Source organism: Serinus canaria, chromosome 3 (assembly GCF_022539315.1).
Source record: "Serinus canaria isolate serCan28SL12 chromosome 3, serCan2020, whole genome shotgun sequence".
Lineage (NCBI taxonomy): Eukaryota > Metazoa > Chordata > Aves > Passeriformes > Fringillidae > Serinus > Serinus canaria.
The window spans coordinates 15,150,604-15,175,429 of record NC_066316.1 but is presented as its reverse complement, the minus strand read 5'-3'; the positions used below and the strand labels follow the sequence as shown (position 1 = coordinate 15,175,429).

Below are 24,826 nucleotides of genomic sequence, written 5' to 3'. Positions count from 1 at the left end.
ATACTTTTGCACATTCTTGTGGGAGAGGAGAGGGTAGACATTGGCAGAAACCAGCCTTTGGAAGTGGTATTTCCTCTAAGGGAAAGGGGATGGGAGCAATTGTATGGAATACTGAGAATGAGGCAGATGAGCAGATGGAGAAGCAAGGATAAGGATGTGGGAAGGAGGGTGAATGAAACTTGTGTGGTAACATATAAACAAGAGAATTACTTAAAGGGACCGCTGCCTAAAATTTGCCGCAACACACAGACATTTTCAACCTCTGCATTTCTGTATGGTCAGCCAGAAGCTGTCTAATTTGCTGCCAAAGTTGTTCCCTGTCCTGGTTCACAGGAAGGTGACAGCTTCCAAATTGTGCCAGGATCTCATGTGGTTAAGACATGCTTGATGTGGAGGTTTTGTAGCAGAAATACCAATACTGGTGTGAATGGAAATGCCTGCCTGAAGACACCAGAAAAACAGCAGATGAAGGGTTAAAGGAGGGGCATGTATTAATTGCTGCAGAACCACACCATGTGTTTCATGCAAATAAATAACTAGAGGACAAAAGCCAAACTGGAGCCTTAGAGATAAGGTGACAAGATGATGACCCACAGCAGAAAAACTGTGAAATACCTAGATAAGGGTAGCAAAAGACTCAGTTTTACCTGAAACTCTTGAAAGGTGAGACACAAGATCATCATATCCACTGCTGAAAGGTATAAAAGGTGCAGAGAAAAATGAAGACGAGCCCATCCCAGAGATGCAGTGGAGTGGTGGTGTTATCCTATGTGCTTCCTGCTGTACTTGGCTGATCCTGAGCAGACTGATGCATACAGTCCTGTGCATGTGAGTATGTTGATGGGAGAATGGGAGTGGGTAGGACCAACTTATTGGAATCTTTTTAATGAAAAATCACTTTCCCTACCTCTAAGGTCTTGCAAAGAGTCTTGTTCCACATATTTCCCTCAGTAATGAAACTAAATATTCTAGTTCTGCTAATAGTTCATGTAGGGCATGATATATGTCCATATACATTTAATATAAACCCCAGTTGCCTTGAAAAAATACCTAGATAATTAGATTGCAAAGTTGCTATGTTAAAGGAGTAGTCCTACTAAAGTCAGGCACTTAGCTGCTGTGAGTGCAAGTCATCTGTTTAATTTTCATGCTGCCCTCTAGTAGGAAAGCTGCTGCCATCCAAATGTTTCTCATTTTCTAAATGCTCAGCTTGAGAGGTGCATTGAGTGCTGCCAATTATAGGTGACACTACTGCACTGAGGCATATAAAGTGCCACAAAAAAAGCACCACAAAGAAAATCAGGCCACCCGAGTTACCTCTCAAGCAAGCTTTCTGCATGAGAGGTTCTGGCTGACCTGGATGCTGCAGCTATAAATGAAGGCAGCTCTCTGCTCCCACAGAAGTAGGAAAAACTTGTGCTCTGACCACAGTCCAGGTGCCTTTCCTCCCTTCCTATCTGTCTTTGTTCCAGGCCATGCTGGTGGCCATGTGAGCTCTGCACTTGTACCCAGTGAGGGCTCAGAGACAGCTCTACTGCTGTCAATGCAAAGGGCTGGCTTTTGCTTTCCTCGTGGAATTGTGGGGACAGAATCAATTAAATGCTTGGGAAGCATTCCCGGGTGATAGTGATGAGGTATTCAGGAGAATATTGTGTCTGTGTTCTTAAAATCAATAAGGACAGAGAAGTGACACTGAGCAAACAGTGCTGAATGAATGCTCTTGGTTTTGTCATTCAGTGGTGGAGGAGGACATGGGAGTGTCCTGTGAGCAACAGTAACACCATGGGATTGAATAAAATAACCTTTGTGCAATTAAGAAGTTTATAAATTGAAGATTTCCAGCCATATAAATGTGTCTTTTTTCACTGCTGCTCAGCTCTGCTGTTTTCCTCATCTCTTCACAGCCATCCTGTTTGAAGGGGTGGGTTGTGCAGGTGAGTTTCTGGCTCCTTGTGCCTTCCTGCTGCCGTGCTCCCGGTCTGATGCTGTGGATGCTGTCTGGCAGACACTGGACACTGCTGCAGGCAGACTCTTGGGCTGTCTTTGAAGAAAGCAAACTCACCAGTCCTTAACCAGTAAGTGAGAACATCTGGGGATAATATTTGTTATTACTTCTTAGAAGTTCCGTTTAGAGAAAAAAAGTGCATTGTCTTTTACCCTCTTTCTCTCACAAGAGTTGGCAGGGCTTAGTTTGAGTTACATAAATGTTTGCAATAATGTCCTTAATCTAGAGTTCAATGAAAAGATTTGGAGATCAGGCAATGATTTTAAACATGGCACTTTAAAGTCAAGTTAAAAATACAAGTGTAGCAAGTTCCTTACTCTTCTTGCTCCCTCAAATGAAGGGATATTTCCCTGCTGCCAAAGGGTGGATCTGTTCTGCTCTCCAACAATAAAAAGCAGATGATTTTCCTTCTTAAAATACCCAAAAGGGATTGCTAATACAGATCCTCTTCTCTGTGTGCCTATCCTCATGTGCAGAGCCAAATCCCATCCCTTCTAGCAGCAAGGAAAAGCAAATCCCTGGCATTGAGGGCACCCAGATTAACCCACTGCAGGATTAGGATGCTTGAGCTGTTGTTAGAAGATTAGTATATTTGGTTGTCAACACTTGCTGAACTTGGCCTGAAAATGATTTCCAAAGAGGTCACTGACTCATAGGGGCCAGTTTGCCCAGCACATTGGGAAAGCCCTGGATTTAAAGTAAGTGGCTGCAAAGATTAAACTGGAGCACTGAGTGCGCAGAATAGCTTTAGGACTTAAATCCATCATTGCTGGTGGTGGGGACAGAAGGCTCTGGCAGACAGATCATAATATCTGAGCTCCTGCCTTGCTGGGGAGGTGTTTCTGGGGCTTTGCTTTCTGGAGTTTCCTGCTGATGGCAGTGTGTGCCATTAGGTGGGTGAGCTGCCCACAGATGAACTTTTCTCAGTTCCTGCACAGTGCAAAATGAGTTTATTTTGAGGACAGGGCCTCCACAGGGGCATCTCTAGGTGGAAAGCAATTGGCTTCCACTTTCTGTTCTGGGACTCAAACTGTCTGTGCTCATAATGTTTTTCTTCAGCTACTAGCAGGAGGATTCATGTTGAGGGGTTTTTTTAAAATATAGGATCTTCCTCTTGTCAGCAGGGCATTAATACCAGCACAAAGTCTGCTCATGCTAGCTCATCACCTTGTAAATGCTTACATAGCTTTCCAGTGCATGGGGAAGTGACAGTGGAGCTCTGGTCCCAGTGCAACCAGCCCTGCTCTGGTGTGTGTGCTGGTGTCTGAGCCGCTGGTGGAGCACCTCTTGGTGCTGCAGAGAGTGTGCATGGGGAGGGATGGGCATGGGAGATCTCTCCTTTTTGAAAAACAGCTTTTTTCATATTTATTTTCTTCTTCTCTTAAAACAATTGAGGGATCTAAAGAGTCTAAAGATAGACCCTTTAAAGATTTTTGGTAATACAGGAAGAGCCTGAATTTTCCTCTGTTTATCAGTGGAAAACTGCCCTGATGGTAAAATAACTGTTAGTTGGAAACTGTTTTTCTCTATCATGAGCCAGGTGAATACCAGCTTATATTTGATTCAAAGCAACTTGTCTTGAAAAGTATCAACAACTGTCTGTGTCATGGAATTGGTTCCAGTGATTTCATTCAGTGGCATTATCTGGATTTCAGGACACATTGTCTCGTAAATACGGATTTTATCATGCTTCTCTTTGTGCATCCCAACATTAGCAGCCATTTCTTGTCTGAAATTACTATTACTGCATTTGCCACTCCTGTGACAATATAATTTTATTTCCTCAACAGGCCAGCAAAGATTTTCAAACCCATGTGGAAGAAATAAGCCTAGAAGTTCTCTCAGAGAAGATACACTATAGAAAGGTAGGGCCTTTCCATAAGAATTTAACTCTGGTGTCTTAAAGCTATAGCTGTCCTGAGCATTCCCACTTTTGGGAATGCTGTGCAGCCTAGTGAAGCAAGAGACATTCAATTTTAATAACTTTATAAGCACTAAGTACATTGCTCTGTATTTTACGAACGTACCTGAGGGGATTTTTGTAGAGCTGCATGATAAAATAATTTTGAATATTTTATCCAAGGCCTGTGTTGTGATTTATTCCGAAAAAAACCCAAAATCTTCCGAAACCCAGAATGTGGGCTTTAAGTTTCTGCCTGGATTACAGATTGTGGCCAGAGGACAAGGCCGTCACTGTGGGGGTATTGCTTCCACTTGTCTCACTGCAGCAAGAGATGCATTCTGGAATAACCAGCAAGAGCATGGGACAGCAAGGTGTGGGGGGGGAGGTGGGTGAATTTTGGTTCTTCCACTTGTCCAGGGTTTCCTGCATGCAGAACTTTCCCTAGATTTAGGTCAGCATGGACCTGGCTGACCAGCTGTGCCAAACAGGCACATGTTTGATAAAGTGGCCTTTATTCAGTGAAGAATTTTAGGCCACCCATTTGTTGGATGAAAATGTAGTGTCTGACATCATAGTGAGGTCATTTGTACCATCTGATGAGTAAAGACATATATATGCCTAAACACACTAGATATGTATAAGAGGGCTATAAATAAGACATGTTCCAATGTGGAAAAAGGTGCATTGTAGATTTTAATCTGCTGGGAGGAAAGGCCATACAGTGTTTGTAATGGTTCTGCTTGTACTTCAGCCCATGCTTGCTGCAACAAGTGCTTATAAATTTGTGACTTGAAGGCAGTTTCTAGGACATGGGCAGAGTCACTGTGTATATATCTGGGGGGTTCACAAAGTGAAAATAGGAGAGAAAAATGCCAATGCCACCATTCTGTGAACTCAGGCCTCTGTCTTCTTCAAGGAACATGCTATGCACAAGCAGCTCTTGTTTTTGATCCATGTGTAGAACACAACATGTTATCTGGCTAATAAGAAATACTCATACTTAAACCACTGGTTTCCACATCAGAATACCTCCAAAGGGTGGACCTCTGAATGCCTCCAAAGGGTGGACCTCACACCTACGTGGATAAACAGACAGCAACAGTGCTGGCTGGATGCCCTGCACTTCCCACGGCTGGCAAATCCATGTTCATATGGGCTTTCCACCCCTATCTCAATGGCCGAGGAAGCTCCAGCTGGATTAATTCCCAGTCCCATGATGTTGTTTCCAAAGGGTGAAGATAGTTGCTAGTTAATTCACTGCCTTTGTATTTGACATGGGGCAGTTCCCAGCCAGACGGTCTGCTTGGTAAGCACTGTGGCTTGCACAAGGTAAACAACATTTTGGTGCTGAATGATATTTTAAATTGGCTATAAAAGTTTAAATTTGAGAGGAAACAAGCAGAAATATAAAATGAAAGGAGTGGATGTGGTGAGACTGTGGTTCTGTAGCAGAGAGAGGTGCAGGTGGAGACTGGTCAGTTTGCATGGCTTGCACTGCTTCTGTGGGGTGGGCTTGCACTGCTGGGCAGGAGCCTTTTCTATATCAAAGAACAAAAATGTACTCCTGACCCAATCTCCATCTGGGGGTGTAAGAAGATCTGAAGATGCTCACAGGATCCAGACTATAGATCTATGTTGTTTATGGTCAGACTGGATCTTAGAGTTCATTTCCAACCTAAACTTTTTTGTGGTTCTGTGTTTTATATCTGTGTGTTCATCTCTGGAAATGTTTAAGGCCAGGCTGGACAGGGCTTTGAGTGACCTGGTCTAGTGGGGGGTGTCCCTGCCCATGGCAGGGGCGTTGTTGATCTTTCAGCTCCGTTCCAATTCAAACCATTTTTATCTCCATCTTGCTCAAACCCCAAATCCAGTCTGTTTCTCCAGCACCCCCTGCCAGCATTTCCCACTCAGGAGCACTAAGATTTTGCAGGGCAGTATTTTGCATTAAGTGCTCAGTTTCCCTCCTCCTGGCAGGGTTGAGGAAGGACAAAGCAGGCAAGAGCCCAGAGCATGCTCTCATTCGCTACTGTCTGCCAACAAGTTGGGAACGTGCAATGTAATACGAAATGTCTGGCTGTTATAAAAGGCTTTGGTTAAGTAATCACATTTCTCTTGCATAAGTGCTTGGTTTTGGGAGGCTTTAGCCAATTGGAGGCTGCAGCAGCAGAGACAGAAAGCATGTCTAACTTCTCTGAGTTTTTATTTTTCTTTTAATAATAATAAGTGATTATTAATCTGCTGAGAGTTGTATGAAATCTCTTTAGATAGGGTTAGGAGGTGGAGACTTCCCAGCGCTGCCTGTAGCTGAATCACAGCTGTAAAACGCTGCCATAAAGCCTGTGTGGATTCCTGTGAGTAATATTTCTGATTCTTCTAATGGGTGTTTGTGACTGGAGACTGCAGGCAGGAAGTGTTGCAGACATTTATTGCAAGCAGTAAGTTAGAGGGAGGCAGGAGGTGAGAGACACTAGTGAAACTATTGACCTGTTTAATAACGCTTTCCTCCTAGACTTCTGTAAGCAAACACGGGTTTCTCTGAAGCTGTGCAATCAAGGTTCTTCCAAATCTGCTAATGAAAAAGAACTGTGAGGCTGAAGTCAACTACAGGACTATGGGAGGTCAGGGTTTTGGCCTGACAGGGAGGTCACAGGATGAGCTAGTCTTGTGTACTGGAGCAGGAAAACGTCCTGTTCTTATATTCTTTCCTTGATCATTGACAAGTGATATTTTTCTTCTACATTTTCATGGCTTTCGGAAATCTGCTTGTCAGTTATCTCCTGAGCCAGAAACAATATCTCTAATAGTACAATACAACAGCACAACACAATAGTACAATAGTGGATTTTTCTTTTCAGAATTTGCTAACCCAGTGTATCTGTTGAAGACAACATGTTGTTCTGTGATTTGAGTGACATGAATCTAGTTGGGATTTCATATCCTGCATTCTTCCACATAGGATTTTAATTTTTATATTTTAAAGGGGTGTTTTTTCTGTTAAGGTTAAACTGAAAAGGGAAAAAACTTGTATAGATTCACAGAAAACAGAACCTCCCTTCCCACTTCCTTGTGACATGTCTGGATGCAGCCCGTTCTGTGAACAAAGCCTGGAACTATAAAACAATTCACTGAAGTGGGAACTGGAATTCATTGTTCAAAACTGGGCAATGTGAAACAACTCAGTTGTTGCTCCTGCCAACCCTGGAAAGCATTGAAGTGCCACTGCAGAGAGAAAGCAGCTCAAGTGCTGAGCTGTGAGGAGAAATAAAGCTGTTGCCTGTAGTTGGGTGCGTGTGTGCTTACTCTTAGAGGTGGTACTAAACTTTTCTGGCATAGAATAAATGCTGGACTAATGTAAATCTCTTGGGAAAGCTCAAGTCACTACTTACTAACTTTGAAAAATTGTAGAATGTGGATTTTATAGTCTATGCAGTTCTTGAGACATGCTAAAGCAGTTGAAGCTTATTTGCAGCCAGTAGATGAGGAGGTAATACCACCATGAAAGGAAGTTAATTTGTCAGAGTTATAGGAATAAAGAGGTAAATGTGAGAAGTTATGTTAAACTAAAAGGCACCTGGCTGCTAAGTGAAGACTTCAACATTTTCATGTTTGCTTCCTAGAGTGGGCAAAATTGGTATGTCTGTTTGCTTTAGTAAAACAGTGATGCCAGATAAGCTAATTTTGTGGGCTAATTATTTGGGCCTTTGTGAAGACATTGGGCAAACCTAAGTTATTGCTCTTGCAATGGGAGGGTGGCAGAGCAGGTGGCTCTCCCAAAGCTTCCCATTTCCATTCTGCAACCTCACAAGATCTCGTCAAAGGGAGATGGTCCTAGCCTTTGCAAAGGCCATTTTAGTTCTAATGAAAACTCCACAGATAGAAGTTGGCAGTTAAAATTTGTGAATTTACAATATTATTTCTAAAACAGTCTCTGGGATGTGGAACAAATCCAGGCTTCCTTTAGGATAAGCCAACAATATCTCTAATGTGTTTCAGAGTAAGATGGATGCTCTACATAAGTTGAAGATTTTGGTGATGTTTCTGTCTCTGGCTACTTTCACGGTCATGGTGATAATGAATGCTGGGAATGCCACTGGTACTTTCAAAGGTAATGAAATCAAATTTCCTCATTCAGAGGTGGGTTTCATGCTTTATATTGTGCAATGATGCAAGGTGGCTTAGATGGGATAGATGTGTTTGCTGCCTCATCAGCTCTCCAAATACACCTTGTTCTGTGAAAGGTTGAAATAGCTGGTGCATTCTCCAGGTTTATAGCCAAATGCCTGAACCCTGTCCAGTTCCTTGAAATCCAAATAATGTCCCGGCTGAACCTGGATCTAATGGTGGTTGAAAGGCAGTCTTTGCACACCCTTGTATCCCTGGTGGAAGATGTTCAGGATGCTGCTGTGGGTTTGTAGACGATAGTGGTGCTGCATTTGGACACTGCCTGGCTGAATCTGCCAGGAAATGCCATCATGCCATCCTCTACATTACACAGACAGCTGCTTTTTCTGGTTCTGTCTAAGAGGGTAGGTGCACAGTGTTCACAATAAGGGACAGTGATCCCATAATGGATGTCTAAACCGACTGCAGCACGGGGCTGGTTTGCACCAAGAGTGTGTTCTCATCATCCTTGAACCCACTGAGGCAGGGAGGAATATTGAAGGTTAAGGAAAATCAGCAGTTTTTCCCCATCCTCTGGATGCAATAACACTTTTGCCTGCAATAAAATTCCACAGGTCTGTTCAGGACAACCCCTGGAAACATCTCAGCCAAGTACAGCACTGATTTCACACCAGCTGGCTGGACTTTCCTCATCTGGAATGTCATCTATGCCTGGCAGCTTGCCTGGCTCCTCTACGCCTTGTCAGGGATCTGTCGAAGGTATTTTCCCTGTTAATTCTTTACAGCATAAATGAGAAGGGACAGTGACTATTCCCTTTTGGAGTAGCTCAGTCTCTTATCTTCTTTTCAGGGGTTTCTAGCAAGAGCAAACCCATTGCCATCTGTCTTGACTTGACATGTTGAAGCTCTGTGGCTGGAGCATCTCTTATGCCCAGCATCCAAAGCTGCAGGTGTACATGAACTGCTCTAAAGTGTGGACAGGTATCAAACTGTGTAAACTCCTCTATGAGGCTTCATTTCCAGTGATTCAGGGAATCTGACAGATTTACCCAGTACCTGCACTTACCCACTGCTAGAGGCTGAGAATCCACAGGGCAAAATTAATGGATCACAGAGCTAATACTTTGAGTTTACCTTCTGCTAGAGATCAAACAACAAGCACTGAGGAGTCTCTTGGTTTGTTGAACTGGACTGGAAACTTTTCCTGGGGCTATGAGATCAATAACTGCCTGACAGGGAAAGCCACAGATATTTCAGGTATCAGAGGAGGACACAGAGGAGAAATAGTCTGATTTAAGCCAAAATGTTTAATTCCAATTTAAAGTCCCTCCTAATGTAAGGAAAATGAGGCCAGAAAGGTTTGTTTTGTCAATGCAGGCATTGTTTTCCTCCCTCCATACCCACTTTTTCCTGGCAGGAATGAACTTGGATATGTCTTCATAAAGCCAGACTTGCTGCCAACACCTTTTTATGTGGCATGGTGTCTGAATAATTGCCTCAATGTTGGATGGCTCTTTCTGTGGGACCGAGAGTAAGTTGTCTTCTGTTAAAAATACTTTTTAACACTCTTGATGGGATCGCCCTACTACTGTTTTTTTCTCTATGTTTTTTTTCCTTTGTGTGTGAACACTTAATCACACCTGCAAAATTCTATGCCAGGCTTTACCAAAATGTAACCTTCATAAAAGTTTGGGGGGGTTGCATTATGTTGTCATCTTGCCCATGAAACAGATTGGTCATTGAAGCCTAAGATCTCCTCAAAGCTGTTGTTCTACATTTTAACCTTCTCAGGTAAGACAGGAGCCATGCCTCTCTTTATTAACGCAGTTAAGCTCCTTGCCTTGGATTGCTTCCATAATGATGGTCACATTAAGGGCTTATGAGAGCACCACCGTCAAGAGGTGAAGAAATCACTTGGAGTCAGGAAAACAACTTCATGATTAACAGAGTAAAACAGCAACAGCTGTTTTGACACACATTTTGTATGTCAAAATGAGGGCTATGTGTAGTGATTACCTTTATTAAAGGCTGATCGACTTAGAGCCAAACACTAAAGCTACAAATTAGGGCATTGTGACACCACTGAGAAAAATGTGATGTCTATTGTGTGTACATGTTCTTTGTCCTAGATACCTCCTTCCAGCTCTGGTGTTCCTGGCAGTCCTCTCTCTTACCACATGTGTCTCCCTTTTTGTTTCCCACCGAGCCTTGAGCATCCATTCCTCGTGGTTTGTGAAGGCACACAAAGCTGAGCTCTGGCTCATCCGTGTTCTGGTACGTGGCTTTTGGGAAGCTGTGCTGTGGGTAAATGGTAAATAAAAACAACCTCTGTGCAGTGCTGGAGGTATCAAGAATGAAACATACAGTGGCAGAACATAGCTAAGGAAAGATTTCTGCTCTGCACAAAGTTCCTAGCAAACCTTCTGGAAAGGCATCTTGGCACAAACTGGGAGTGGGCTCTGTTCTTCCTGAAACACCAGTGTAACACATAGCTGAGCTGGATCTCCGGAGCCCCTTGGGACTCCAAGGCTTCACCTTTTCTCTGTGTTGAGGGACTTTTCCTGCAGCTAGGTCCAGGAGTCTGGCTTAACTGCACTGGGGCCCAAGGGTCACCAAAGACAGAGTGTGTCACTCTTGTCCTCTTGCTCCTCTTGCTGTGCTGCGTGGCAGGTGCAGAACGGGCTGGCCCTGTACGTGACATGGACCAGCATCGCCACGCTGCTGAACTTCGCCATCGTGCTGATCTACAAGTGGAACGTGCCCAATGAGAAAGCAACCACTGCTTCCCTGAGCATCCTGGCTCTCAGCCTGGTGATATGGTAAGCAACCCCAAGGGTCCCCACCGAGCCTCAGAAACCCCTTCCACCCCTCACCAATGGTAACCAGCTGTTCCAATTGACTCATCACTTGTCCCTCTCCCAACACTGAGTACAAAGGCCTCTGTTATAATTCATGGCAGATGAACTGGGAGTCTGGGCAGAACTTTTATCCCCTGACCTCAGCAATGCCAATAAGTATTGTGGGCCAGGAACATGTTTTTGTGACTTGCATGAGCCCAGCCTGCCTTAGGTTTACATCTGAAGGTGTGATGCAGAAACCATATGAAATATGGCTTTATTTTTCCCTAAAGTTACCTTAAATAAATTATTTATGAACTTCTTGAATATTAGTAAATGAAAAATTTTGGACTCTTGTCCCAGCTGGCCCACAGAACCCCTCATTCTCTGTCTAATTCTTTTCTTAGGGAATGGAAAAAAAAATACAGAAAAAATTCTTACTTTGGTCACTCTTTTTCTTCACAGGTTTTATCTAGAAAACTACTTTCTCGACAAGTATGTCCGCTATAACCTCACAGTCTACCCAGTGGTGATAACAGCTCTGACTGGCAGCGCGTGCAGGAGCGGCTCGTTTTCATCCCCGCTGACCAACGATGTTTTTATAGGTGACTCTTTCCAATTCCTGTAAAAGAAGGCCTGTAAACACTTCACATCTTCCTCTGTTTTGAGGGCAGAGAGACTTGCCACTTGAAAAGCATTATTTGTTAAAAGCAGAACTATGGACATATTTGAAGGTATTTGTTTTGCTAAGGAAAGAGCAGAGCAGAAATCATTGCCCGTGAGCCTCAGGGCTGAACCCAAAGCTTGTATTGTCTCAAGTTTACTTCCCAGTGCAATATGTTTGTCCTACAGTCCTCCATCACCCACTTGGCTTCTCCAGCAGCTCCATCTGACATAGCACAGGAAAGGAAAAGCAGGGCTGGGGTGAAGGCTGTGGATTTTTGGGCATAGTGGAGCAGGGCATGAGCTCCTGACCCACGGAGGGCTTCACATGCTCCTCTCCTATGCAGAGCCCAGGCTAGCCTTAACAAGTTTTCCTGGGATTATCTGGTTGCTGCCAGCCACTGTAGCAGAGTTGAGTGTAGTCATCCATGGTAAAAGGGTTTAAGCTGTCCAAATTCTGTACAATCATAGTCTGGCAGAAGCTGTACCATTATGAGCAGTTTTGTGCTGGCATGAAAGGCTGTGTGAACTCTGAATCTTGCTGAAACGTTTGAGATGCCCATTCCCACCACGGGGTCAGCAGAAGGGAGCATGTTCCCACCCTTCAGCCTTCCCACTGCCACATTCCAGTGGCCAAAGCAAAATTCTGGACTGGAACCACCACTGGAGCTGCTCCAGTACAGTTCCCTTTGCTCTAAGTGCAGCTGGAGCTCAGCCATGTCTGCAAGCACCCAGCAGGACTTGGCAAAGCTTGCCTGCCACAGCCATGGGAGCACTGGAGGTTGGAGATCTCCTGATGGTTGTGGCCACCAGGAATGTGGCGGTGTGCATGGTCTCTGGCAGGCAGATCAGTTCCTACATTTCTTAACAGCAAAATTTCATCCTTAGTGGTTCAACGTGTTTGGCTGGTAGGACGAGAATGTGCTTTTCCCAAACTAGTACATGTTTCTTTATATAGTTCAACTATTCTTGGAGTATTTTGTTAATGTAATGTATTTTAACTCCTGTGTCCAGGAAGCCTCCCCCCTTTTAGACATTCCTTGACCTGGAAGCATTGAGCAAGTTTCACTGTATAGCAGTGAAACTCTAAGATACAACTCTGGGGGTAATGGATCCTGTACAGGCGATTGTGGTTTTTTTTCTCTTTCTCTGAATACCCTGTTCTGGGAGCTAAAGTATGACAAGAAGCACTGGGGTTTTTTTATGCTTTAACATGCCTCTGTGTTTTTTCCCCAGTTGTTCTGCTGGCACTGACGTGCTTGATCTTTGCTGTTCGGCTGGGACTAGTCACATGGAGACACTGGAAGAGACCACTGGAAGCATCAGAATCCCGAGGTCCATCAGGCACAGTGGCCTGAGACCTCTGTGCACTTTGGGCTGATACTTGAAAGGGAGAAAAAAGAATTGGGCATGTGCTGGTCCTTCCTTCCTGTACCCATTTCCTGTGAATGTCTTTCCTATTCTCCATTCCAAATGCAGATGTCTTGTGTCTGCAAATGTGTCTTGCTCCCACATTCCCTCGGATCAGCTACTCACAACCCTGTCTTGAATTCCTTTGATTTTACCCTGGAAAAGTTCAGGAAAAGATCCTGAGCAGCCCTGTGCACCTTTGTGATGCCTGCGCTGTGACTCTTCTCCTGCCAGTGCAAGGAGGGCTGCCAACAGGCACCCAGCAGGCTTGCACACACAGTTGTTTTTTCCTTGGTAGCTCACTTTCTTTGAAGCGCAGATCCAAGTGAACTGTCCCTGGGGTTCCACGGAAGCAGTGGGAGGTCTGTCATTCCCTTGGCCACTGGTGCTGAGCATCCTCAAGCCCTGGTGCTGTCAGCAGATCTCCTTCAGGCAGCCACTGCTCCTTTTCTGCTTCTCTTCAGCATGACAGGAGCAGATACTACAATTTGATATCTACCTTTGCAGTGTCAGCTCTGCTGTTTGATATTCATGGGATCGGGGGGAGTGACTGAAGATTTCTGACACAAATGTATTGCCTTTCCCTGAGCTGTGCACAGCTTGGGCTGGCTGGATGTCTCTCACTGGGGGAGAGTTTGTGGCTACTCTGGAAGGAGGTTAGATGTACAGATGAGCAAGCACCTGATCTAGGGTGAAGCCTGATGCTTCAAAGGAAGCCTGTTTAAAAAAAAAAAAGAAAAATTGAACTGGTAGAGCGAGTTCACCCTGGATCAGTGCCTTCTCATGTGGCTTCACCACTTCTGAGTGGGGATTAGGAAGCCTAAAACTGGATTAACTGAGTTTTTGGACCACTGCCTTTCCTTCCTGTGCCTAATTGAGAGTTGGTGGTGCTTCACAGGTGTCTGGAAAGTCTTTGCATCAGGAAGGTGCTTTCAGTGCATCCTGTAGCATTATTAACACAGCTAAATTCTATAATAACATGAGCTGTTGTTTACATCTAACAAAAAACCAAAAGCAGTGTAATGCAATTCCTCTCATCATTCTGGTGTGTTTTTTAAAAATTTTCAAATAAATAATCTAATTCTACCACTCTGACACTAGCTCTGTAAATCATCTAAAGCAACTGTCCTGGCTCCCATCTCACTCATGCCCAGGGTTCCAGAGTGACTCTGGTCCCTTGCTGGGATCTCATGGATGTAGCTGCTTCCACTGATGATCAGCCTTGGAGGTGAAGAGCTGGAGGATGTAGATTGCTAGGTATGATTTAAACTCCTTTGACCAGCATGCTGTTCATTAAGTTTCTATTTTATTGGCTCTGCCTTCCAAGAGCCCAGCTAATAAATTCCCAGCAGCCTCTCCATAAGCTGCCTTCTTTAATACAGGGGTATTAAATCCACTGGCATGGGGATTAAGGGGTCCAGGCAAGGTGAGAAGCTGCTGTGAGGCTGTGCAGCAGGTAATGCATGGGAAGGTTTTGCATCCTCCTCAGCAAGAGTACTGCAAACAGCTCCTGGACTGGGGCAGCTGCACTGCCTTTCCACAGGACATTAAAAAATGCCTTCAGGTTTCTTGGTGTCTGTACCTCATTTCTGTGCTGGGCATATGACCAGAAGCTGTATCAAAGAATGCAAGTAATTATCTGGAGAGAGTTGACAGGGCTTTTGCAAAGGGAAGTCCTGTCTCACAAACCTCTGAAGGGCTCAAAAAGCACAGGCAAGGGTGAACTGTCCCCTATTGCCACTGGCCTCTACAGAGGCACAAAATCTGCCAAGAAAATCAAAGTCCTCCCACTGGAGATTAAAGCTGGGAAGCAGAGGGAGTGTTTCTCTAGGAAGGGAGCTTGCAGGAGCCACATGTCACGGGCTGGATAAGGTGGTCACTAAAAATTAAGGAGTTGCTTCAGGCTGGACAGTTGTTTAGGATGGTAAAGGAGAAGCTAGACTGGGGAATTGCAAAAAGCTCTTATGGGACTGAGAGAGGAGAGAGGTCATTGCAGGGGTGTTCCAAATGGTGCTGTGCTTCACCTTGCAAGTGACACCCTCTTACCTGGCCCCTGCCACTTGGGCACAGAGTTTGGGGTATTAGCAGCCATTCTCACCCAGACATTTCCACATCTGGCAGCAGCAGAGGTAAATCATGTACCAGGAACGACAGGAAAGGGGTAGAACTTACACCACCATCCTGCCTCTCTAAAGCTACTGTGCACCCACATCTTGAGGTCTCTGTGCAGCACTGGTCCTTGCACTCCCAGGAGATTATGATGGGTTTGGGAAGAGCAATGGAATCAGGGAATGAGATGCCTCCCTGCCCATCCATGCTCCCCAGAGCTGAGGAGCAGCTCAGGAATGTGAGCCCTTTCCCCATGGGCACCTTGATGTGGTGGCACAGGGCTGGGTGCTGCTCTTCCCCCTGCTCTCACTGCTCCAAAACCAGCTGGGAGGAGAGACTCAAAGGCCCTTTTCTGATGAGGTGCTGCAGCAGCACCCTTTTAATCTTTGCAGACCTCCCTGTGAGAAAGGCCCTGATGACTGCCCTGCAATGATAATGCTGAGCTACCCCAACCCTCATTTGGCCACCCACAAATAATTTTCTGGTCCCCAAAACCCTCTCCAAGCCCTATTTTCCCATAGCTGGGGCAGATAGAGGTTCCCACAGTTGTCCCAGCACACAAAGCTCCAGCCAGCTTTGGGAAAAATGGCTTTTCTTGCATCTGCAGCAGGAACAGGAGGCTAAAAATAAACTACCTGCCCCTTTCTCTCTCAGTGGGCAGGGGGGAAAGCAGATAAAAAATAAGTGTGACCCTTCTTCTTCCAGTCTTGGGGATAAAGATAGCTTCAAGACTATTTTTAAAGGCTTTTTTGTTTTTCCTGAAATTCCTTATTTTGACTTATCTTTCCAAAACCACCAGTACATGATTTTGCCCACAAAAGATTTTTCTTTCGGCAGAGCTGCATTTCAGGAAGCTGGAAGCCTGCCAACCTTTTAGCAAAAAATAATCAGTCCAGCCTTTGTTTCCATGAGGGATTGTGGGATTTGGGTGAATTTTACAGGATTTAAAATTTCTTGGAAACTGGTGGCCTTAAGAGGGCAAGGCCTGAAAAATTTATTTAGTTTGTGAAAAGGTGGTTCTGAAAAGGTTCATGTGCTTTTTAGCCCAGCCTGGGATGTGACCCAAGTCCCCTAGACACACAGGGCTGGAAGATGGATGGGGCTGGCAAAGCCAGGCGTGATGAGGTTCCCAGGACATGAAGGTATACTTTGCTTTCTGATACAAAATCTGGGTTTACACTTCCCGTCCTCTTCAGAGTACCCTCTCTGTGGGTACACAGGGAAAAAGGGAAAAGCAGGGTGATCTATGAAATACCACAGGGTGTTTCATACAGTTACACAGGGGTGTAACTTCAGCACTATGTCTGGGAATGCGTGGGGATGCTCCTTCCCCAGTCTGGGGCCAGCTGCTGCTCAGGCAGCCTCCATCTGAGAATGACCCATCACTTTATCACAGTTTTTCCATAGGGATATATTGGCTGTGCTGGATTTTTCTGAGGTTGCTAGGCTGTTGTTTTCAGTAAAAGTTTCTGTGAAAATCTGATTCAAAAGAATGTTTTATGGGAGAAATTGAGCGGCAAGGGAAATAAGCATTTGAACTGTGCAAGCAAATGTGTTAATTCAAAAGGAATTATTTGGAATAATGAGGTTATAAGACGCTGGGTCAGGCTCTCATTAAAGCCCACACAGCTTCCAGAGAAAACCATGCTTCATTTCTTGCCTTAAGACTCAGCTGGCTCCTCTTCAGCCATGGTGGGAGCTGATGGGAGGCTAGGATGGGGGGAGCTTCCCTTTGACACCTCCCACCAGCAGCAGCTTGCTCCAAGCAGAATTCCCTGGGCCTCATCCTGCCCACAATCCCAGAACACTGCACCCCCTTGTGATGCTCTTGGTTACAGAGCTCAGGCAGAGAACAGGCAGAAGCCTCGCCTGCTGAGCTCCCAAAAAACAGAGCACCCAGGCAGGGGAGACATTGTGTTACAGCCTAATTTGTTCTTGGCTAAATGCTACCCTTAGGACTAATTACTTTATATTAAAACATGTGTGAAATGGAGTAATAAATAAATAAAGCTGAGAGAGAAGAGATGTTACTCCACGATGCAAAGCACCAGAACCAAAAGGAACATAGCTTTTCATCTGCAATTCAGAGCCACTTTGCAAACCCACCTTCTGGCTGCATCCAGGGGCAAGGGGTGTACAGGGACTGCTGCTGAGATATGGGCACAAGTGGCACCAGCCACAAGGGCCACCACCAGCAAGAAAACATAGAAACAGGAAAACACTTCTCATGGCATCTTGTCAAAGGAGCTCCAGCCTCAGAGAGGAAACACAAAGAAGGGAGGCTCCAAACGTGGCACCCCCAGCACCCCAAGCCCAGCCCTCACTGGCTGTGCCCCCATTTCCTTATCTGTGATGCAGAGATGAACAGGACAAACCTCTCTGTGGGGGACTGTGAAGAACTCCAGATAAAAGCGTGGAATACATCCGAGGATGATTAAAGAGAGCAGTGCCCTTTGCTATGCACACAGTCTAAACACGCTGGGCCATCCTGAGCTCTTTGAAAACTGTTAGATGTTTTCCAGCTAAATATTTATTTTATCTGCTGGGACAGCCCCGTGTTGGCAGATCAGCTCACTCCCTCTGTCAAAGGCATCTCAGAAAAGTCTTTTGGGCAGGGGCAGGACTCATGCATGGGCTGAACTTGTGGGAAAAAACACTGGAGCAGCCCCTGAGCCTGACCCTGCTCCCAGCAGAGCTGGGGCACTGCTCAGAACATGCATTGGCTGTGTGATAGCACCATAAGCCTTCCCTGCTGGAAAATTTGACTCAAAGCCCTTGAATAGCCACACAAGGATGCTGTGTTTTCTCCCCCATCTTTGGGAAGCAAGGGTCTTGAAGGCCTTTGGCCAAGAATCTGGTAAAATGTGATGTTTAATCAATCAAGAAGAGATTTATTGTTGCCTGCTCACAGTGGGGCCGATTAGGGAGTGCTGGAAGTGACAGTGACATTAGCTGGTAACTTGGGCTGCCTCAACACTGTTCTAGTTAAAACATAAGCTTAAAAACTGGGCATTACTGAGAAGTATTTAGCTTGAGTAAGTGGTCCATGACATATTTTTATCGAAGAGAGAAAAAAACAAATTGTGTTTGGGCCTGTGGTTGCCATTGCTTACCCTGGTGGCAATGCCTATTTTGCAGGAACAGAAGGGAGGAATATTTTGCTGTGAAATAGTCTCAGGGCTGAGAGAGGAGCACAGGGATTGATCAAAAACATCTGAGAGCTGTGGCAGACCAGCCTGGGAGCCAGAATCTGTGTTTCCTTGTCCCAGTGCTTCACCTTAAGCCCATTAAAAATGGTATGGACAAAACTGCATGCTGTTATTTTGGGCTGTAGTCCGGGTCAAAAATGGGCCCACTGTGAGACTGCTGGGAGACCCTCTCTGTTTGCCCTTGTTTATAGGGTGCCTTTCACCCTGTAAATATGTTTCTGCCCAGTCCTACTACTCTTGGCATAAGAAAGTTCCCTCCAGGAGTGGCAAAGTAGTTGGTAAGAAAAGTCCCATCAGACAGAAGCTCATCACAGATGAACTTTGAGAAGACCAGAAATCGTGAGGAGACATTCACTGTGTGCCTGATACCAGCAGCAAGGGCAAAGTCATGGGGCTGCACATGTCCTCCATCACTGCTGGAGCAGGTGGAAGTGTTCCATGAGGCATTTTTGTCTGACGTCTCCTTAATACCCAGGACAGACCCTACACACCAGTCATGCCAGGCACATTCCTACCCTGATGCAGCAAACAACTGTTTGGATGCTTCTGACATCTCCTTGGGAAGTCACCACCCAAGGAGAAGCTTTGGGACACTGTATTTATGTATCTTTCTGCATCATCACTCCATCAGGAACACCACCTCTCCAACCTGGAGTTCACCTGACCAAAAGACGATAGGAGATGACGGACATACTGTCCACATAACACTAGCCAGAGGAATGCATTCTACTCAAAATAGCAGGAAGAAAAGCTGGTGGTTTAGTGGGATGGATGGAAAACCAGGAAAAACACTGTTGTGGTTTCTGAGACAAGAACATCTTGTTCAGCCAAATGCAAAGGTGTTCCTTGAGGACACTCCTGCAGAGACAAGGAGACGGGGTGATGGCAGTGATGTTGGTGCCTGGCTGGGAAAATGTAAAGGAAGCATTTAAGAATTATCACAGCATTACTACAAAACATATGCACCAGGGTAGGAATGAGGTCAGGACTTCTGCAGCATCTGATCCTTTTTCCTTTTCTACCAGCACTGGCACTGTGTGGAGGAGGGAATCATGGTGCTCCTGCTCATATTCCAGACTGAGGGCAGGGAGGATTCCTGCTGCCCTTTGGGAAATTTGGTCACACAGCTGCTACCAGACTGAGGTGTCCCCAGTGCTGGAGCTGCTCCAGCCTACAGTGGCAGTGGGGACACTGATGTCAGGCAGCAGCTGCTGCCTGATCTTGCAGCAAATCCAAACCCTGCAGAGCCAGCCATGGCTGCTTGTGTATTTCTTGGCTCTCTGCAGCAGGTTTTTGAGTGCAGTATCAGTTGCACGTTATCAGCTTGGGCAGGGAGAATGTGAAACAAAGCAAAAAGCCTTCCCAAAAATGCCCATTATACTGGCCTTGTGCTGCTGAGCTGCCCTGGTGACCTCACTCAGATGTTGTGCCCATGCTCCTGTGTGGGATGCTAGCCCTGCTCAACACCCCTTTCTCTGCCTGAAAACCTGTCCCTGGAGCTTCCCCCGAGGGTATAAACCCGGCAGAGATGTCGACGAGTTACAAATGGGCGCTCCTTAAGCAGTCAGGAATTTCAGCCCAGGCCCTGGGGTGTGTGCCCGAAGCATCATTCCACAAAGCCTGAGCTAAAACCCGGCCAAGTTTTAATCTGCTCTTTGGATACTGAGGGCAAGCTGCACGTAGGCATCCACTGGCAGGTGCAGAGAGCTTGCTGCAGTCAGCTGAGATGATTTCCACTGGCATGAGGCTGCAGTGAGATGGTTTTTTTTTCAATATTAAGAACCCTTATATGTTTCATTCTGTTAAATGGGAGGAAGTGAGCAGCACGAGGTGTCCTGGGGCTGGCTTACACCAGCCCTCATGCTACATGAAAATCTAGCTCTTGAGAGATGAACTTCAGCCCTACCAAAAAGCTCCAGTGGTAAGTTAAAAAATGCTTTGCTCCCACCCACTCAGGGATTGCAGATGTGTTGCTGAATGGGCAGGCAAGAGCTTCAGCAGCTCAGCCAGCTCATGGGGCAGTGCCTGAGGGCAGGAAAACAACTCACAGCAAGACTGGGACTTGGGGCTGGCATAAAGAGAGTCCACATTAGGAAGGCCCTAGGGCATTTCTAGGATGAGACCCACTTGTGGGGTTTCCCATGGTGTTGCCTTTGATGCGTCACTCAGAGAAGCCCATGGGGAAAAAGGAGCTTCCATTTCTTGCCCTCTTCCACTGATGCTGTCCAGATGCAGAAGTGGTTGAGCCTCTTGAAAGATGCAAGGCTTGGCATAACGGGTTGGGCTTCCTCACTGGCCCCAGCAGCCTCCTAAAGGCCATTTCCTCATTACTCATCTCCTCACACCCCGCTAGAAGCCTCTTGATCTTCAAACATCTCTCAAAAGGCAAAAACACTTGGTGTGAGGCAGGACTGGAGCTACTGCTAGCACGCTGCCTTCCACAGCACTGGGATGGAGATGGTCAGGGAAATTAGTCCAACTCAGCTGGTGAAACAAGAATCTTTTGTTCTCCCTTCCCTCTTCTGATAGAAAGGCAGCTCTTTTCCTCAGCCATGATGGGATCTCCTGTCTTTCAACACTGATTGATCACAAATCAAAGCAGTGTTGGGTCTTCACCTCCTGGAACAGTATTCGTTGTGAGCAGCATCTCCAGCCGACGTTATCCATCTCTGCACCAGATCCCAGCATCTGCTCTGGGCTGAACCTGGTGGCTGGGCAAGGCTAGGTCACATCACAGCCTGAAATCCTGATTGTGGTTCCCAAGCTTTGTTTGTTTCTCCTCTGCATGTCCAGGAAATTATTTTTTAAGAGGCCTGGATGGGGCTGTGGCTTTAAGGGAGTGCATGGAGAATGTGGCCAAGCCAGGAACTATTGGGGGCCTGTTGCTCTGGAAGAAACAGCTCCCTGAAACCCTGTGAAAACAATTCCCCTGTGGGCAGCAGTGATCTGGCTTGAGATGTCTTTAAGGCTGGGCCCAATTATCTTGTTACACTGAAATGATTCTAATGAAGTTTGGGAGGGTGGCAGTGCCCAAAATGAGAAGAGGCCTGGCTTCTGACTCCTGCAAAGCCAATCTCTCTGCTTAAGCTTTCCCAACCAGGGTGTGTAAAGCAATGAAGGTCCTCTTGAAACCTCTTGACAGCTTGTCAAAGGGGAGGCTGTGTGCACCGAAGGCATCCATGACACAGAGTACAAGGCTTTCTGGGGGTTTTGTCCTGAAAAACTGGATTACAGGAGAGGCTTGTTGTTGGGCAGTGGGTTCTGTCTTCACCACGGGGGGTGGAACAGGCTTCAAAGAGAGCAACAAATGCAAAACCCCATCGGCTGACTCATGGGTCAGAGACTTCAAGATGAGACCCCCACACACACTTTGCAAAGAAAACACAGGATAGTCAGGCAAGAAAACCTTGAAAATCCCTTTTCCAGCCAAAGCAGTCCATCTCTGTCCCCGGGAAGCTCTCTTGCACGGTTAGAAAGCCTCTCCACTTGCAAGCTGTATGTACACACATGCCATATTCCCCATCAGAGGGTGATAAACACACTTTTAACTCCAAGTGTGTTTATCTGTTGGCTGACAAGCGCCGCTTAAGAGCTTCGTTTGCTGATTCCTAACGAGGCATCCTCCCTCCCGACGCCAGGAGGGTGCTGGAGTGTGTCTGCTGCTCCCCAGAGGCAAAGCTGTCACTCAGCCCACCCAGAGCTTCAGCTCTCTGCAGCCGCACACGCTCTGGGCGAGGGTGCATTTTGTCTGATAGCACAGCCTGCCTGAGCCCGTGGCAGGGGAGGGCTGCCTGGGCCGGCACTGGGCTTGCCAAGGGGTGAAAGAGGAGCCGCAAGCGCTGCGGTCTCTTGCTGTGCCCGCGGGTGCTGAAGCTCCCCGGACGCTTTTGGAAGCGTTTGCCCACAAACCGTGTACCCACATAGCTGGAGAGGGGAAAAGTGTCCTCCTTCAGCTAAATACTGGCCAGGGAAAGTTTGGACATCCTCTGCCAGGATGTGGTTCCTTTCTGGGGGCAAATCAGTGCAAACAAGGACCTTCCAAGCAGGGGGGAAATGATCGTGCCTTTTTCTCCATCTGCTCAACCTCCTCTTCCTCGACGCATTTCCCACTGCATTTCAGCACAGCCTGGGGTTCTTTAAACACCATTGCCCATCCCACTTTGCCTCTGCGGAAAACATCCCCCGGACAGGAAAATATCCCTTCTCCTCCCACCCGAGGCTGCAGCTGGAAATGCAGCACAAGACAAACGGGCTCTGGCTGCAAAAGGGATTTTTTGGGAGGGCGTAGAGCACCATCTAGTGAAGGCTAGCGAGGGGCCCATCAGCCAGCCTGGGGACCAGCTGTGACCGGGCTGAGACCAGCTGCGTCCTGGAATCCTAGAATCACAGAATTGTTTGAGTGGAAAAAGACCTGTGAGATCATCGAGTCTAAGCATTAACCCAGCACTGCCAAGCCCACCACTAAACCATGTCCCTAAGCGCCACATCAACGCATTTTCTGAACACTTCCAAGGGTAGTGATTCTACCAGATCCCTGAGCAGCCTGTTCCAGTGTCTGACCACCCTTTCAGTGGGGAATATTAAGTTAGTAAGACATGACTTTCCCTTCAAGTCAAGGGAAAGCCTTTCTGGCTTTACCTGTAGGTGCTTGCACCCTTAGGTAGGCACTGAGCAGGATCTGGCTTGTCTTCTCCAGGGTTTGCACAAAGAACATTTGTCTCACCAGCAGAAAAAGTGGAGATTAGAAGGGAGTGCAACTTATTGTAGTGCTTCTTTTTCCAGCTCTCTCCTGTCCCTTCTGGAGGGGACAGGGCAGCTGGAATTTCTATGCAGACAAAAAGCCAAAGTCGTGCTCACAGCTGACCACAGCTGAGCTGAGAATTGCTGCCATAGCTGAGCAGAGCCCTTTGTCAAAGGGCCTGAGGAGAATTTCAGGTCCCCTACAGCTCCATGTGTTTAGACCTCAATTTTTTTTTGTCCTAGGAAACCTTAAAAGCACCCAAAACCTCTTTCCTGTTGATCTTTTTTGTTGTGCGACCTCTCTCTGTGACTTTGGCCTGAGAGGTGGAGAGCCAAGACCCCCTCACAAAGGCTGTGAGATGCTGCCCACCTGCCAACCTGCCCCTGAAGCTGCTCTAATTAAAACCTCAAGGATGAGCTAACATGGCTAACATCTTTTTTTTTTTTTTTGGATGTGTTTGATGTGCCTCATTGCTTTGGGCAGTCTGGGCTGTAATTAAGTTATTAGCAAGAAAACTTTAAGCTTTACAATCACCCTTTATGACAAAATATCTCAGAGGGCTGTCAAGCAGGTGTTTTAGAAAGTGAAAATGACTTTTGGTGCCAGAGCAGTCTCAGATGTTCAAGGACAAGTCTGTGACAGCAAATCCCTGCCAACACCCCTGGCCAGGAGCAGCCAGTCCCGTGATGAGCTGCCCCGTGGGTTGCTGGCTGGGTCTTCTTCTTCCAAGGCTGCTCCTTCACAGCAGCACTGCTCTGATGAGGAGCCCATCCTGGTGTCTGGGATCTTCCTGGCGGGACGTGTCTCCTGGGGGCAGCCCCTGCTCCAAGCTCTGCTGCCAGAGGTGAGGGCCAGTTGCCTTGATGCAGCTCCTGGTTACAGTCCTGCTGTCCCCTCAGGATGTGGTGCTTGGCCCTGAATCATTCCAACTCCTCTCCAGGATCTCCAAGGTTGGATTCAGCTCTGCACCTACAGCACAAAGTCACTTCCAGCGTCCCTTTCCCCAAACGCTGCTTGGCTGAAATAAGTGTAAAGGCTTCCCTGCAGGCACACGGAGTGCCTGCCCTCGGCAGAGCTGGACTCGCTCATGCCGGCTCCGGGCAGCTCGTGGGCTCCTAAGGCCGCCCCGGGCAAAGCAGGATCGCAAGAGAAGGAAGGGCTGGGCCCTGGAGCCCGTCCCGCCGCCTTCCCAAGGCCGCGGCCTGGCATTTGCTGGCTGTGCAAAACCCTCTAGAGGGAGCCCCGAGCCCAGACATGCCCAGGCAATGTCCCGCCGGGTCACAAAGACGCCCTGAGCGTGTTCAGATGGAGGTTTTGGGGGGTTCTGTGGTTCGCTGGGCTTTTTTCCTTAAGGCTCCACACTGCTCTAATGGCTGCAGCTGTGGGCTCGCTTGGCCTTTCCGAATATTTCTGCGTGTTCCCATCTCCCCAGGTGCCTCCTCACCCACCTCCAGCATCTGTCCCTCTTAAACCTCCCTGAAGAGAGTTGAAATCTCCCCCCATGAAGCCTCCAAGGGCCCTAACTAACAGAGGGCGGGCACTTCACTACCCTGGCCCCAAAGCCAGCTCTGGTGGGAGCATTTTGGGGCAGGATCCATCTCCTTTGGCATTTACAGCTCTTCACACAGCAGTGCCCTGGGCCGTGGCTGCCTGCTGGGGAGTCCCCAGGCTCCTGTGCAAGGAGCACGACTTTGTTTCCTTACAGGAAGGGCCCTGCGGGTCTCAGTGGTGGCTCCATTCCCAGCCCATGGGGACAGCCAGCCTGGGGTGAGCAGGAATGAGCTTCCCACAGCGAGTTGCTGGGAAATGGCAAGGACAGGCCTTTTG

The 24,826-nt window shown here is 47.0% G+C and overlaps 1 protein-coding gene across 5 annotated transcripts; it reads left to right on the top strand.

The window, feature by feature from the left end:
* The first annotated feature begins 591 nt into the window (after window positions 1-591).
* On the top strand, window positions 592-14,035 carry LOC103821393 (uncharacterized). Of its 5 annotated transcripts, XM_018921088.3 has the most exons (11): window positions 596-828; window positions 1,905-2,075; window positions 3,796-3,870; window positions 6,173-6,259; window positions 7,902-8,013; window positions 8,645-8,789; window positions 9,448-9,561; window positions 10,160-10,304; window positions 10,701-10,849; window positions 11,333-11,472; window positions 12,767-14,035. In XM_018921088.3, the coding sequence occupies exons 5-11, from the start codon at window positions 7,908-7,910 to the stop codon at window positions 12,886-12,888; spliced, it is 921 nt and encodes a 306-aa protein (XP_018776633.1). In that variant the 5' UTR covers window positions 596-828; window positions 1,905-2,075; window positions 3,796-3,870; window positions 6,173-6,259; window positions 7,902-7,907; the 3' UTR covers window positions 12,889-14,035. The 5 variants fall into 5 exon arrangements, with proteins under 5 accessions (XP_018776636.1, XP_018776633.1, XP_050828707.1 ...); XM_018921091.3 differs by lacking the exon at window positions 6,173-6,259 and having other exon boundaries at window positions 592-828; XM_050972750.1 differs by lacking the exons at window positions 596-828; window positions 1,905-2,075; window positions 3,796-3,870 and adding an exon at window positions 4,957-5,214.
* The last annotated feature ends 10,791 nt before the right edge of the window (window positions 14,036-24,826 follow it).